This window comes from Zeus faber, assembly GCF_960531495.2.
Source record: "Zeus faber genome assembly, chromosome: 1".
Lineage (NCBI taxonomy): Eukaryota > Metazoa > Chordata > Actinopteri > Zeiformes > Zeidae > Zeus > Zeus faber.
In genome coordinates, this window is record NC_137193.1 from 28,060,997 (window position 1) to 28,078,005 (window position 17,009).

Below are 17,009 nucleotides of genomic sequence, written 5' to 3' on the forward strand. Positions count from 1 at the left end.
TATTTACTGGGCAAGGAGCTAGCCCCATATGCCAGGATGTACGCTGCCAGAGTTAATTTTCTTTTGCTTCATATCCAACTTTAATTAATCCACACATATACACATCACATATTGAAATTTTTTTTGTTGTTAAGTCTACGTTAAAAGTGGAAACAATTTTATATTGTATTGTGTCTTTATATACACAAATTAAGAATTAAATCAGACATTTTCGAAAATCGCAAATCATGAAAACTTCAACAGTTGTCTATAGATTAGAGCATGGGTGTGCACACTTTTTCAGCTTGTGAGCTACTTTTAAAATGACCAGATCAAAATTATCTACCTGCATTAAAAAATGCTCAATATATTTATTTATATATATATGCTGAGTATACTTTATATATACAATATACTGTATTTTGGCGTACCTTGCATCACTGCATGAACCCTTACGGCACAATACAATTAAATACATTCACGCTACTTCACTACCTTACTCTGATGACTTGCACTGAATGGAGTTGGCCAGGGTTGCATAGTCCGGACAGTAGCTGCTGGTAGCCAGCCTCAAGCAGGCTTCCAAATGATCATCCGTCGTGGTGGAACGGTATTTGGACTTAATAACGTCATGTGGGAAAAGGCTGACTCGCATAAATAAGTAGAACCGAATAATGCAGTCAAGGAGGTAGCACATTTCCTCATGTTTGGGTACTTTTCCTCTGTGAGTAAGTTCCCAAACTGTCCATGAGCCCTGGACTTCAGCTGAATGTCAGCCTGTAGTGTCAGCATCTCATCCTCCTCTGCAGACCAGTTCAGGTGAAACAGTGTTGCAATTTCTGATGCGAGTGAATCAAACCTCAATATCTTCCGTAAATGGGCAACACAGAAATGTAGCTTTTGGTTCGAGTAAAGCAAAGTCTCAAAACCGTTTGTCAAAGTCTGACAGACAATTTTCAGTCTGCTCTGTGTAGCAGGCACTGTCAAGTTGCGAACGCTCCTTGCCTTGGGTCTCCAGCTCTGATGCGAGGTTTTGAAATTTCCCCAAATCATGGCGCTGCAGCTTTGAGAACAGAAGTTACATTTTTTGTTTGAAAGCATTAATTGAACTGATCATGTTGACCACAGTTTTATGTTTTCCTTGCAGCTCTAAATTAAGCTCACTCAACATGTTGGTCAGATCTATTAAAAAAATAAAATAAAAAATTGGAATGGCGCGCGATCTGGCCCCTCTACCTTTGCGATCCAGGGGCAGGGTAGAAGTAGAGTAAATGGAAGAGTAAATGTTGGAAGAGTAAATGTTGAGTAGAGGGAGTTAGTGTACAGGAAGTATAGAGGTAGAGGGTAAGGTAGCGTAGAGGTACAGTAAAGTAGAGGTAGAGTAGAGGGAAGTAGAGTAGAGGTAGAGTAAAGCAATTAGTTGCAGCATTTTCATACCTGTACAGATGGGGGGGTCTGGCTGCCAGAAGAAGCGGCTGTTGATTTCAGTGCAGGTGATCTTGTTTGCCCCCTGCAGGATGTAGCCGGGATCACACTGAAACACCACGTGGTCCCCGGGCTCCCTGCTGTCCCCACCCCGGGTCCCGTTGATGGGCAGGCCCGGGTCATTGCAGGAGGTCGCTGTGGAGACTTTTGGGGCAAAGCAGAGCAACTCAGTTGTCAAAATAACCCTTTTTTTTCCAGGCTGGTAAATCACATACACGGGACACCAGGAAGGGCTCTCACTCCAGCCATCCTGAACTGATCCTGTTCATATACTTATTTTTTCATGTTTAATTACAAACATAATGACACACAATGAGATCAATGCGGGCATCGTACCATCAATTCCCCTCACGTCCAGGCTGCTAATAACACTTGACCACTAATATGTCGACCGAAAATTTAAGATTATAGCTAATTTATCATCCATCAAATGCCTCCCTACATGCTTATTCTAGCTTGTTTCCCCCATGACTGGAACATTTTCAAACCCCCTCTCACCCGAGAACTGCAGTGCAAAGCCCTGTTTGCTGGTGAAGAAGTCAGTGGTGAATTGCAGGCTGACGGTGTTGAAGGTGCTGTGAGCATCGGGGGGCAGCGCTGAGCCACTCAGCTCCCTAAGGAGCACACCGCCGTCCTGGGGTCCATCCCAGATACGAAGCACGTCGTGGACCTCCTCGGTGTGGAACACCAGGTAATGGAGGCTGGGTAACCAAACCATAAAAAATGGTTAAAGGTCTGTTCCATGTCTAATCCTGTTGACTATATTTGTGAGGATGAAAATACAAGGACAAAGTCGGTATACAGTCCTAGAAGAAACGATAAATGAGGCAAAAAGACTTTCCATGGACGATTCAACGTCACTCTGGCCACCATATTTAATAGCCACACTCTCCATATCAGAAAGCCGATGCTGCCAAAGGAACTACTCTTCACTTAGGCTGCCAGACACCTGGTGGTACACTGGAAGATTGTTGAATGGAATGCACCGGGGGTCGTCTGTTTGTCAGTTTTGAGAAGGTACCGTGGATGTAGACTAAAGTGACAGTGTGTTTTTACAACAGATATATATATATATATATATATACATATATATATTCTACAATATAAGAAAACTAATGTTATTTAATTAACTTGTACAGGTTGGTGCGGAACGCTTAATACAGTGGGGCAAAAAAGTATTTAGTCAGCCACCAATTGTGCAAGTTCTCCCGCTTACAAAGATGAGAGAGGCCTGTAATTTTCATCATAGGTACACTTCGGCTATGAGAGACAGAATGGGGAGAAAGAATCCAGGAAATCACATTGTAGGATTTTTAATGAATTAATTGGTAAATTCCTCGGTAAAATAAGTATTTGGTCACCTACAAACAAGCAAGATTTATGGCTTTCACAGACCTGTAACTTTTTCTTTAAGAGGCTCCTCTGTCCTTCACTTGTTACCTGTATTAATGGCACCTGTTTGAACTCGTTATCAGTATAAAAGACACCTGTCCACAACCTCAAGCAGTCACACTCCAAACTCCACTATGGCCAAGACCATAGAGCTGTCAAAGGACACCAGAAACAAAATTGTAGACCTGCACCAGGCTGGGAAGACTGAATCTGCAATAGGTAAGCAGCTTGTTGTGAAGAAATCAACTGTGGGAGCAATTATTAGAAAATGGAAGACATACAAGACCACTGATAATCTCCCTCGATCTGGGGCTCCACGCAAGAGCTCACCCCGTGGGGTCAAAATGAACACAAGAACGGTGAGCAAACATCCCAGAACCACACGGGGGGACCTAGTGAATGACCTGCAGAGAGCTGGGACCAAAGTAACAAAGGCTACCATCAGTAACACACTACGCCGCCAGGGACTCAAATCCTGCAGTGCCAGACGTGTCCCCCTGCTTAAGCCAGTACATGTCCAGGCCCGTCTGAAGTTTGCTAGAGAGCATTTGGATGATCCAGAAGAGGATTGGGAGAATGTCATATGGTCAGATGAAACCAAAATAGAACTTTTTGGTAAAAACTCAACTTGTCGTGTTTGGAGGAGAAAGAAAGCTGAGTTGCATCCAAAGAACACCATACCTACTGTGAAGCATGGGGGTGGAAACATCATGCTTTGGGGCTGTTTTTCTGCAAAGGGACCAGGACGACTGATCCGTGTAAAGGAATGAATGAATGGGGCCATGTATCGTGAGATTTAGAGTGAAAATCTCCTTCCATTAGCAAGGGCATTGAAGATGAAACGTGGCTGGGTCTTTCAGCATGACAATGATCCCAAACACACCCCCCGGGCAACGAAGGAGTGGCTTCGTAAGAAGCATTTCAAGGTCCTGGAGTGGCCTAGCCAGTCTCCAGATCTCAACCACATAGAAAATCTTTGGAGGGAGTTGAAAGTCCGTGTTGCCCAGCGACAGCCCCAAAACATCACTGCTCTAGAGGAGATCTGCATGGAGGAATGGGCCAAAATACCAGCAACAGTGTGTGAAAACCTTGTGAAGAATGACAGAAAACGTTTGACCTCAGTCATTGCAAACAAAGGGTATATAACAAAGTACTGAGATGAACTTTTGTTATTGACCAAATACTTATTTTCCACCATAATTTGCAAATAAATTCTTTAAAAATCAGACAATGTGTTTTTCTGGATTTTTCTTTCTCATTTTGTCTCTCATAGTTGAGGTGAACCTATGATGAAAATAACAGGCCTCTCTCATCTTTTTAAGTGGGAGAACTTGCACAATTGGTGGCTGACTAAATACTTTTTTGCCCCACTGTATATGGATGGCACCTGTCGCCGGCAGGATGGTAGTTTAGCGATGTTAAAGATATGAACGGTGTTCCCAGCACATGTTTAGCTCCCACCAAACATAAGCTTCTTAGACTTCAAAATGAATGCAAGCAGAGGAGCTCAAACAATGAAAACACATAGGAAAATGTCTAGAGCGGTTCTAAACCCTTAGCGGTTGTGGGGTCGATGGACCTCAGGGGGTCCTTCAAGAGGTTCCAGGAGGTCCCCAGTAACATGATTTGCAGTTAAACATCACACACAATGCCTCCGCACATGAGTACAGCTCTCAAATTAAATACTGTTATTGCTTTTATAGATGCCCAAAAAGCATTTGACAGAGTTAGTTGGACATATCTCTTTTCCACCCTCAACAAATTTGGCTTTGGAGAGTCACTCATTTAATGGATCAGAATTCTGCAATGTTTCACTCTACAATGTGGCACAAGGAAAGGATGTCCACTCTCCCCTTTACTATTCGCTATTACTATGTTTATTGAACCCCTTGCAGGGGCCATCCGTAAAAACAGTAATATCATTGGCATACAAACAGCAAATTCTGTTCACAAAATCAGTTTGTATGCGGACGATATTTTGTTGTATTTACGGAACCCAATTTCATCCCTACTGGGAGTGTTCAATCTTATATCAAAAATCTCAGCTAACTCAGACTATTCAACAAACTAAATCCATGGTCTTACCACTTAGTGGGGAAGACTGGAATGCTGTAACCCAGAAACGTCCCTTCACCATCAAAACAGGCAACATTAGATACCTTGGTATTGATATCTCCATCAATCTGTCAAATTTGTTCACCCTTAACTTTATTCCATTTTGCTCAAATCCAATGAAGAAGACCTCACTCGATGGAACAACCTACCCATCTCACTAACTGGTAGGGTGGCAGCATTGAAAAGTAATATACTACCAAAAATAAACAATACATTTTAATGACCCCAGTCCAACAACAGTCTTCTTCTTCTCTTGCCTGCTCCCGTTAGGGTTTGCCACAGCGATCATCTGCCTCAAATACCTTCTCTTCTGCGCATCTTCCTCCTTTGGTTTAATACTCTAGACTCAATAACCAATAAATTCAATTCAATTCAAGAAACTGAGAATTAAACTACCAACACTACAGAAAAACAAAGAATGTGGAGGCCTACCAAACTTCAGATACTGCAAACCACCTTCAATTTATAATGATGGTTACAACCACAGCAACAATTGGGCCATGGATGGCAAGACACTGAAAAAACAGAATGTCAGGATTTATCAATTTTTGATCTCCCATTCTGTACTGAATCAATAAGGAAACATAATTGCTTTAAAAACCCATTCTTCAACTCTGTCAGCCTGGTGGAAATCCCTCAAACTCAGTGGTCACACTCTTTCCCCAAACAAATTCATTCCAATCTGGCACAACTTGGATTTTCTTGTTAAAAACAGATCCCACACTTTTTTTTAAATCTTCAGGTCTTGAAAAAGACAAGGAATTACCCATCTGGAAATCTTTTATGAAAATAATTTGGTTATATCCTTCCCAACCTTAACCAAAATATATGATATCACCAGCCACAGTTTCCTGCAATTCCTTAAACTAGTCTCTAAAAGTAAAAATCAAATGAATAAACAACATCCTACAACCACCTCCGATGATTTAACATCTTACTCATATAGGTCATTTAAAAACTAAATTTTCCAGAATATACAAACAACATATTAAAAACAGATGACACTTTATCTTTACTAACATGTAATGAGAAAGAGACCTTGATGTTCCACTGAAATCAATCTGTGAAAGCTTATTTGCAACACCTGTTCTATGACCCACAATTCTAAAATGCAACTCATCCAATATAAGATTCAGCACAGAGCTCATATCACCCAACATAAAATGTTCAAAATAGGTTTTGTGAATAAAGAAGTTTTTTCTAACTGTTCCCTGAATACCAGAGATGACTACTTTCATGCCATCTGGCCCACAATAACTGCAATTGCCAACAGCACAAGTTGACCACTGGGGTTTTCTGGGGTGGAGGTAGGTTGATGTGGGGGTGTGGTTGGGCGGGTTGCGGCCCGGTGGGCCCCCTGCCGGTTGGGTTTGGCTGAGTCTTGTGCCTGCACATGGGAGTGGGTTGTGTGTGTGCGCCTAAGGGGTGCAGGGTCTTCTTGTGCGCTCCGGAACTGGGTTAAGCTCCTCGCAGCCAGGAGTGGGTGTTGCTCCGCTGTCTACTGGCCTCTCTGGGGGCTGGTGGGGCTCTTCTGTGGCTGCAGGGCGAAGTGCTCGGGGCTTTCCTGCGGCTGTGGGGTGTCTGTACAGCCATGGACCTCAGGGGTGGCTTTGGGGCCTTTTCCGCTGCTTGGAAGCACTATTATATAAAACTGAACTTATACTCCAGAACCTATTGAGACAAGTCCTGTGCACTCACTGGGGGACACTTGAGAGACACACACACACACACACACACACACACACACACACACACACACACACACACACACACACACACACACACACACACACACACACACACACACACACACACACACACACACACACACACGTGCTCTTATCATAGGCACACACACACACCACCAGCACCTGCTTTGAAAACACCAACAGCACCCTCCTGGTGACATGCCTCTCCTTTTCTCCCTCATTTATAACTATGACAGGAAGCGGCCACATGCCGAATTGCTGTTCCAGTTTTACCAGACTTAATTAACTCTGTTTTTCCATGTACATGTTGTTGTCTGTTTCTATGTTCATGTTTTTCCATGTACATGTTGTTTTTGGTTCTATGTTTATTTGTTTCACCCGTGGTGATTCCTACCCTCTTGGAGTACTAATTAGTTGTTTACAGACCAAAACATGGTAAAATCGTTCTCCAAAGATGGGCGATTGGTGGTGGTTCTGTGTAACAAAAAGCTATGGTTTTGTGCTACAGGACAGAGTTATTGCAGCAGTTCTTGGTGAGAATTAATAAAGAGTTGCATTGCAGGTTGAGAACTTGAACTCCACTTGCAGACTAACTCTGTCCTAGATGCAATGGCATACAAATACTTTGTGTTGTATAGCCAGCATGCTGACATCACAGATTGTAAAATAATTAATTAATAAAAAATAAAACGTGACCGTTATTACGTTTACAATGTGTTAGTACCGTTAGAAAATGAACTAAACTGACTGTTTTGATCCTGGTTTCACTGTATTCTCAATAACTACTGAGGTGTCTGAATGAGGGCCCTGGGTTCTCAAGAATCAGAGCTTATTGTATAGTGATTGTATGGTATAATTACTAACGTATGTTACTTTTAAGTTATTTCTTCCATGTCATACGGAGAACAACAATAACAACGTGTCTATTTGGAAGCCCGTAAGACAAAGGATGTAGGGAAGCCTCCAGCCAGGCCAGAGGAGGAAATGTGTAGATTTACGTCGGACAAGTGCTGAACTGTGACCTATGCATTGTGACCAGATGGGCTACATGATCCCCGTACTAGTATAAAGGACAAGTCTTTTACTTCTTTTGGGAGAGAATATATCTTGCTCCTGTTCTCTCCCAGACCGTCCATGGCAAGTCTGGTTTGATGCTGATATGTGTAATAAAACTATTATTTTAACAAGTCTGCGTCAGCAGAGACTCCTTCTTCATCAACACATCAAAATCACCCAGAAACTACAAAGTGGCGTCACGAATCAGGATGTGTTGGGCCTCATCTGCCACTGCCGCCCCACTTCAGAAGTTACCACTTTAAATTCCTCAAGGGTGAGTCTTCACTTACAATACGAGCTGTTATGTGGTCTGAAGCGGTTGTGTTTTGTGCAGATAGGCTGCACTAACAAGAGCAGATTGTGCAGAGATGAGAGATGATGTGTTGATGTGTGAAGTGAGTTTCCGTCTAAATTGGGGTTTATTAAGTTGAAAAAGATGTAAATAAGGGGAATAAGAGAATAATAAATGAAGAAAAAGAGAAATACAGAATAAAGACAACAAATAAGGTAAAAGAGAATGAACTTGAAGTGAAAAGTAATATTAGAATGGCAGAATTAGTAACTCAAACGCAGTTAAATAACCATGCAAGATTAAATGAAGACAGGGCCCTATCTTTTTAACGGTAAGACATGTGTACATTAGCTGCTGAGCGAAAGTTGGCCGTATGATGATATAGTAATAGTCAAATTTGTGTAGGAAAAACAAAGAGGAAATAACCCTGGCCAGGGGAATTGAATAAATATGAAATAAAATGAAATGATGATGAAAAAGATGAAAGTAAAGTGAAAAAGACTTAAAAGTTAAAAGCTTAAAAGAAGAAATAAGCTTAAAAGAGGAAAAAGATGAAAGTAAAGTAAAAGATAGTTAAAAGTTAAAAGCTTAAAAGAGGAAATAAGCTTAAAAGAGAAAATAAGGTGAAAGTAAAGGAAAAAAGAGTTAAAAGTTAAAGGCTTAAAAGAGGAATTAAGATGAAAAATAGAGTTTGAGAAAAGTGGGGGAAAACAGGGCTGAACCTGCCCAGGAGAACTAGTGAACATGTATGATGAGAGAATCTGATTAAAAAGATAATTTGTTAAAAGTTTGGCGTGAAAATTTTGAATGAGTCGACGTTAAAACAAAAAGTTAAGCGCTGTTGAAGTTTTTGGAGGATCAGATGTGCTGCTGGACAGACATACCTTTTTCTTTTTTTCTTTTTGTATCTGTGAGTGTGAAAGGGCCGCGGCTACAGATGTGTGAAGAGCTTTGTGTAATGTTTTGTATATGTGTAAGTGATATATAGAATATATGTGTTATTAATTAAGTATACATATGTGGTGAGCAGTTGAATAATACATAAAGAGAAACATTTCTTGCCTCTTGACTGATAAACATATATGAGCCTGTTTACGGACCTTGTAAAGTTGATAATAAAGACAATGAGCCTTTCTTTAAGGACGTTTGATACATATATATGAGCCTTTTTCTTTAAGGACGTTTGATAAATATGTATAAACCTTTTTCCAAGGACATTTGATAAAGGATATGAACCTTTACAGGACTTCATATGTTTGATAACAAAATGAGCCTTCTGAAGGACTAAAGCCACAGTCTGCCTACACATGCATGTACACATTTAGAAAAGAAAAGAAAATCTCCTGCTCTGAATTGGAAGTAGGATTTGTGAATTGTTTGATTTGTGTGTGGGTTTTTTCTTTTTCTTTTTATGCTTGGGGTGTGTGTGGCGGTGGTTTCTGTGAGTCCTGTCTGGTTACAAGAGCAGATAGTCTTGATGAAATAGAAGGAAACGCTGGTTTTTGATGCAAGAAAAGAGGTTTTGTGTTCCGGGCTGTTCATACGGGAGCTAAAACAGGATGTTCACTCCATACTGGAAGTCGTTGCTAGATTTAAGAGGTGGAGCAAGGGGTGGTGCTACATACAGAGTGGAACCTAGTTAACTCCTCCTGACAAGAGGGGCTGTGTAGTTAGAAGAAATAAATAATAAGATAAAATAAAATTAAATAGATAAATAAAATAAAAATAATGAAATAAAATAAAAATAAATATTTAAATAGAATAAAAATAACTAATTAAAGGTGATATCAGATTGACTAATATACTCTTTAGACTTTAAATGCATTGCATGAATAAAATTAAACATTGCTTTATATAAAGTGCGCGCAAAATAAAAAAGCTGATAATGTATGTCACACTGAATTGTATTACAGTGTGGATAAGAATTTAGAGTTAGCCAAAGACACTGAACTCTTCTGTTGTTCTTTTTCTTTTTTCTTTCTTCCTCTCTTTTACTATGCTGAGTGAAAGCTGGGGTAAAGACAGAGAAGATGGAATGAGTCTGAATTTGATCATCCAAAGGGCAGATGACAAGACATCTGGCAGATCTTCACGGACAGTGAGGCTTGCGGATGACGACGTTTTCGAATCCTGAATCCAGCTGAACCAGTTAAAGGCTAGTACGGTTTTGTCCACAAACTCTTTCAACAGACCTCACCTGCATTTACCTATATGTCTATACATTTAGTTATAATATACGTGTTTAGTTTGTTTTCACATATATACTTGTAGTAGTTAATTTTCATACATTGCATTTGCAATTATTTAGTGAGAGACTTGGCAATGGACTGACTAATTAAGGCATTTGCCTAATTAATGGAGTATTATTGATTTGATTGATCACATGTGGAAAAGCTGCTTTGATTTAAATACTGTTGAGTGCTGTGAATATTGGTTTCATTATCTGAGTATGGTTTATCTAGGCTGTTTTGAAAATGAACACTGATATAATTTTGATAATTTAACATAAATGAGTGTGATCAGATGCATCAGGCTTTTACAAGTGGGAAGCGATTGGTCTCCTCTGGGGTTTGTAAATGCAGCTGTTTTTGGTTGAGTGTGATTACACGGTGCTTTATAAATAAATTTTAAATAATTCAATTCGATTTACAATAAAAGAAAATAAGAGTGTCATTAGAATGTCAAAAATGGATACTAAAATAACAAAAGTAATCGCTCCTATTGATGTAGTGCGAAATAATAATCCCCTTATTAAAGATATTGCTAGAATATCAGGAAAATGGAACAAGCGTTGGCCTGAGATTGAACAACCGTGGCCAGTTGAAGGAGCTCTTAACCCGGATGTGATTAAAACAATGCAGGTGCTTGTGTCCACATATAAAGTAAATCAAAAGAAAGTCAAGAAAGGAAAGAGACGCACGGAGAAAAGACAAACAGAACTTGGCATTCTTTAGCTGTTTGTAAAGGAGGGACAGACATGGTTCGAAGCTGCAAAGGAAAAAAGAGAACAATATAGACAAGAAATAAAGAAAAATGAAAAGGAAACAGAAAAAATAATGAGAAGATTACCGCACCCTTCTCACATACAGCATCTGTAAAGAAGCCCCCGTCTCATGAGAAGGAGGTGAAGTTCAGTGATGTTTATCCCCGGCTCCCAGTGATTACACAGGAAGGCTTACACTATCTCGAGCAAATAACAGAGATGGGCAAGCCTAAAACAACCATCAAGATGTATCCGAGCTTCAACAATACCAAGAGAAAGAACCGTTTGGGAAGCAGACAACGAGTCAGGAGTCTGGAAATAGGAGAAGAGATTGGGAGTGACTCTGACAAAGCTATTGGAGGATACGACTCAGCAGTCAGACGGATGTTGGCTAAAATGGAGAAAAAAGGAGATCGACCAGTAAGGAAAATGGCTCCGGGAACGGAGGACACGGATGAGAGCGAACAAGGAGAAAGCGATGAAGAATCGGAGAAAGAAGGTCCTTCCTGTTTTCAACCGTTAGCAGCCAGCACTGGGGTAGGAGATGACAGACGCATGGTTTTAAGAGAAATTGAGAGGAGCATAGAGGGATGCCTCGAGGACATAAGTGACTCCACCTGTCCCGAAGTTCGACAAGCATTGGAAAAACGATTATAAGAACAGCAAATAACGGAGAAGAAACTACAGAAGAAAAAGCCTCAAAAGCCAGACACTTTGAGTTATGGACTATGTCCAAGAAAAGGAAAGAGACCCGACAAAATGTGTCCAGTGATAATTCGAGGACAACATTTAGAATACAAGCCTTGGCAGAATTCAGACTTGTCTAACATACTTGAAAAGTTACCCACTCTTCAAGATGGAGCACATACATGGATCTCAAAGCTGGAAGAGGTTTTGGTGGGAACACAGCCTGCCATGGGAGATATTAAAATACTTTCGGCTAGCCTCATTGGAGTCCCAGCTATGGAAGGGATCCAGAATTGTTTGCTGCAAGTAGAGGTTAAATGTGGAGAGCATTGAAAGATGCATTTCCAACAAACGTACATCCGGACAACATCTTTTTGAGTCACTGGGCCCACAGGAAAATCCAAGCGCTTATGTGTCAAGAACTCATTAAGTGTGGAGAAATGTCACAGGAATTTGCCAAATTTGAATCAAATGGAGAAATCAATTCCCTGAGCCAAAATACAGAAGGGGCTGCCTCTACAAGTGAGGTGCAAATTGGCAGAAGTGGTTGATCTTGGAAGCATGACCAAAGGTGTTAATACGGACCACATAGCACATCAAGTGGAGCTATCTCGGAAAAAGGAGCATGACCAGAAGGAACAGGACCAGGAGATTCTCAGAAAACTCAACAGTTGGTGGATAACAAGAAGAAGGAAAAGAAACAAGCTGTGGTTATGCAGAGCCAGTCTCAACCAAATCAATTTCCACTACAACCACAGCAAGGACAGATTCAGGTTCTACCACCTGTGGTCCCCAATGTCTCCTTTCCACAGCCAGTTTTTGACCAACCACAAACATGGAGAGGAAGAGGTAAAGGAAATTTAGGAAGAGGCAGAGGAGGAAATTTCTAACAGTCTCAAGGAGCGTGTCATAATTTTGGACAGCTAGGTCATTTTTCACGTGACTGCTACAGGTTCAGAGGAGGCTTCAGAGGACAACCACAGCCACCCAGGGGACCGGTGAACCCTTACAGGGGTCCAGAACCTGGTTTTTAGGGGTGCCCGGAAGACTCGAGAGGGAGGTGTCAGCTGATAGTATCAGGGCCGGAGCAAGATCCAAAAATAGAGGTGAAAATAAATGATAAGCCATTGGAAGTAATGGCAGATTGCCAAGCAGCTTTCACCTGTGTTCGGCCTGAAGATGCTATAAATCTCCCCATGTCTGACCAATTGGTACGGACAATCGGGTTTGAGGGTGTGAAACAGCTGATTCCTCTCACAAAACCAATTGAGCTCTGCTGCAAAAATAGGAAAATCACACTACCTATTTTGGTGTCAAAACATACACCCATTGCACTCTTGGGAAAAGATGCTATGTGCAAACTAAACTGTACAATACGGCGTACGGCTCTCTGGTGGATGTGTCGCCCGATGTCTACCACCAATTATTTATGGCACCAGAGACTGAAACTTCTTCAGTATATTGGATTGGAAATCTTATCCAGAGCTATTAGAGCCAGCCAAGATGTGGGAGAAGTTCATTGTGTCAAATATGCCTGATGCTAAGCCCCCTGAGTATCCATATCACTGCAAGCTGAAATATTTCAAGAAAGTGGGCCAATTGGATCCGGAGGAATGATTGAGTAGTCAACCAAAGCATGTTCAGCTGACCTTGTGCTGCATAACTGCGGGACCACAAGGAGCAGCTATGAAGATAAACACCAATGAGTATCTTGAGAAAGAGTACGACATTGAGAAAAGTGTGCCACATGTGACTATTATGGTGGCTGAAGGATTTAAGCAGAAGCAAATAGGAGAAATGATGGCAGAAGCTGAGGAAGCCATTTTTGCACCAATAAAGGAGAATCTGGCTATCTGGATAAGTGAAGAACAAAAGTTCATGAAAATCATGATTTCAGCTCAAGGACAAGGACAACCAAAAGTGATACAGATGACTCATGAGTCAATGTTCAGCGCTAAATTGGACTCAGTATGAAAGAGGAGATGCTCCAACAAATTCCAGAATGTTTGTGGTCACGACATAGTACTGACATCGGACATGTGAAGTCAGCCCAACCGGTGAGAGATGAACTGAGACCAGGAACCAAACCGCCTTGGAAAAACCAATACCCACTAAAGGAGGAGGCAATCAAAGGGATTGAACCACAAATTGAAGGACTGTTAAAATCAGGTGAAGTGGAAATATGTTTGGATCCTCAGAGCAATACGCCTGTATTGCCTTTAAAGAAACCAGATGAGTCCTATCGCTTGGTATATGATTTAAGAGCGATTAATGAAGTTGTGCAGGATTTTCCAGTAGATGTACCAGATCCACATACCTTGCTAGCCCAAATTCCTCCAGAGGCACAAATCCAACACACTTCACAGTGTTGGATTTGTGTGGAGCATTGTTCAGTGTTCCACTGAGCGAAGAGAGTCAAGGGTTGTTTGGATTCACATACAAAGGACAAACCTTCAAGTATAAGAGGCTCCCTCAAGGATTCAAACATAGCCCTCACATTTTAAATAAAGTGTTGCAGGATGACTTGGCTGGGATTGATCAGATCTTGAAAAGTACTGTCATTCAGTATGTGGATGATATCGTCCTCTGTTCACCAGATAAAGAAACGTGCCATGAGGACTCAAACTGTTGCAGCTATTGCCAGACAAAGGACACAAGGCCTCTCTAAAGAAACTACAGTATTATCAAGAAAAAGCCATTTATTTGGGTGAAACAATAACCCATGGACACAGACACATCTCTGAGAGTCATTTGGAAGCCATTCGAACGGCACCAAAGCCAAGAACAGCCAGAGAGATGATGACATTTCTTGGCGTTGCGGGATATTCTTCAGCCTGGGGAGAAGTTTATGCCTGCCTAACAGGGCGTTTGAGAGCCATGATAAAATAGACTGGGGATGCTTAACTCAATTATAACCTCACCTGGACGCAGGAAGGTCTTATGGCATTTGAAACGATCAAACAGAGGCTACAAGAAGCTTCAGCGCTAGCGCTGCCAGACTACTCTAAGAACTTTTTGCTGTATGTGGCTACGTCCACTGGAGGCAAATATGCATGTGCAGTTCTTTGTCAGCCCACAGGTACAGGGACAAGACCTTAACCTGTTTCGTATTATACTACTGCCTATTCAGAAGTAGAATTGGGGCTACCATGGTGCTACAAAGCAATGGTGGGAGTTCATCTAATGTTTGAGAAGGCATCATTAGTAACTATGGGTTACCCAGTGACAATTCTTACCCATCATAGTCTCAGGAATCTTTTGAATTTTGGTAAATGTACCTTGACTATGTCTAGACTAAGAGACTATCATAGGCTCTTCGAGCAGGAAGATGTCACCTTAGTAAGGTCCATCACGGTAAATCCAGCTGAGAATTTGCCAACACCGGAGGATGTGGGCCTGACTGAAGCTTGTCTATTGGCCGAAGGTAGGCGAGTGACAATATATACATATTCTGCATATGCACATAATGTGTGTCATTTATTTAGATCAGTGTGGAAAAATCGAGGATTTAAGAAAACCGATGGTTGTCTGATACAGCATCATGCCCAGATAATGAAATTGTTGCATGCAATGATGAAACCACTTAGCTGTAGCTAAGTGTGCACCACACCAAATGGACACGTCAAGGGTCACACAAGGTAACAAAGTGGCTGATGAGGCTGCAAAAGCAGTTACAGGAGCAAATAAAGCAGGCAAGTCACCCAAGAAGTGGACTTGGAAGATAATATCACGCTCAGAGATGTGATCGCGATGCAATAAGCGGAGTCAGCCATAGATAAACAACTATGGTTGGACCGAGGGGCCACACAAGATTCTGCTGGTCTGTGGAGAAATCATGAAGGACTGATGGTAGCACCCCCCGACCTACTAGGTCTGATGATTCAGGAAGCACATGGGTTAGCCTATGTTGCAAGGGGGGAGGTAAGGAGAAAAATCACAAAAGAGTATGGTTTTTGGGCACCGTACTTGATTGAGCAAATTGATTATGTCATAGGCAGATGTACAATCTGTCTTAAAAACAATGTTCGAAGGGGTGTGATGAGTCCACCCGGTCACATTCCAACTCCGACAGGTCCTATGCGTGAGCTGGTTGTGGATTTGAGGACACGTTGACATGATAAGACCAATAGGAGGCAAAAGATACATGTTGGTCGTCTTGGATAGATTTTCACGTTGACCTGAGGCATGTCCAACCAAGCGTAACGATGCTCAGTCAGTTGCCAAGCCAAGTTCTTGTGTCGTGAGGTCATAAGCAGGTGGGGACTTCCAGATCGCATATCCTCAGATAATGGGAAAGAGTTTGTGGATAGAACAGTAAAATTAATTCTGAAAAAATTGGGAATTAAACAACGTTTAGGAGCTGTTTATCATCTGCAAAGCCAAGATATGCTGTGAATGCCAATGAATGGTGTGCTGAAAAAATATCATTGTTAAAATCTGTCAACACTCATCTAAATTCGTTAATCATATATTGGAATAATGTTAGTGTATAATACAAAAGTGAAATGATTATACTGTATTTGGTGTTTGTGCAAGATACTGGCTGGTGATTCTTTCTTTCAGGACCAGTCAGAGGGTGGCTGTATCCAGAGATCCTAACAGCCTAATGGACTTGAACACTCAATCATGGACACACGAAAATGGAGGATGAAAATAGACGGCAAAGCTTGAATGAGGACATCATGATCAGGAGTGTCGAGTGAAATATCATCCAAAGTTGATGGTGTTCAAAAGCAACAGTTCAATACATACATGTGTCCTGCATGTTTTAATAATATTGGAGTTTGTTTGTTTACATTGGGACCTCAGGTATTTTCTTTTTTTGTGTTTTTTTAGGGACATTTGTCCTAGGCAGGGAAAGGTCCACTGGAAGGTCCGATGGGTCGACCAGCCTGACTTTGGACACATTTTTAGATTTATTTCTGAGGTTCTCATTGCATGCATTTATATGTAACATCCTATACAGTTTTCTAAACCCTTTTTTTTTCTGTTAATTGATTTGGAGTACCATAGTTGGTTGCCTGGGGCAGAGGGACCGTGAGAGATTTTTCCTGTCTTGACTGTTTGCTGGATGTTCTCAGAAAGGAAGGTGCCAGATGCGTTTTTAGCTCTCACATTCCCCAAATTTACTGTATTGCTATGACTAAGCATGGTCAGAAGGGTATATTATAATCAATTTTGTTCGTTATTAAGTGATTTCTATTAAGCCAATTAATGTCATAAGTTCAATTACTCTTCTCTCTGTCGAGATTTTGTAAAGTCTCGAAGGGGGGAATATGAGGTGTCTGGAAAAGGGGCCCTGGGTTCTCAA

At 41.3% G+C, this 17,009-nt stretch overlaps 1 protein-coding gene across 1 annotated transcript in view; it reads right to left on the reverse strand.

The window, feature by feature from the left end:
* The window catches only part of csmd2 (CUB and Sushi multiple domains 2), a gene marked incomplete at both ends in the record, with an annotated part of 282,856 nt that overhangs the window by 113,236 nt on the left and 152,611 nt on the right, over positions 1 to 17,009 (reverse strand). Inside the window, 2 exons of the mRNA XM_080019861.1 lie at positions 1,417 to 1,608; positions 1,963 to 2,165. Of these exons, the coding sequence (XP_079875987.1) occupies positions 1,417 to 1,608; positions 1,963 to 2,165 (395 nt within the window). The remainder of the gene's footprint in view (positions 1 to 1,416; positions 1,609 to 1,962; positions 2,166 to 17,009) is intronic.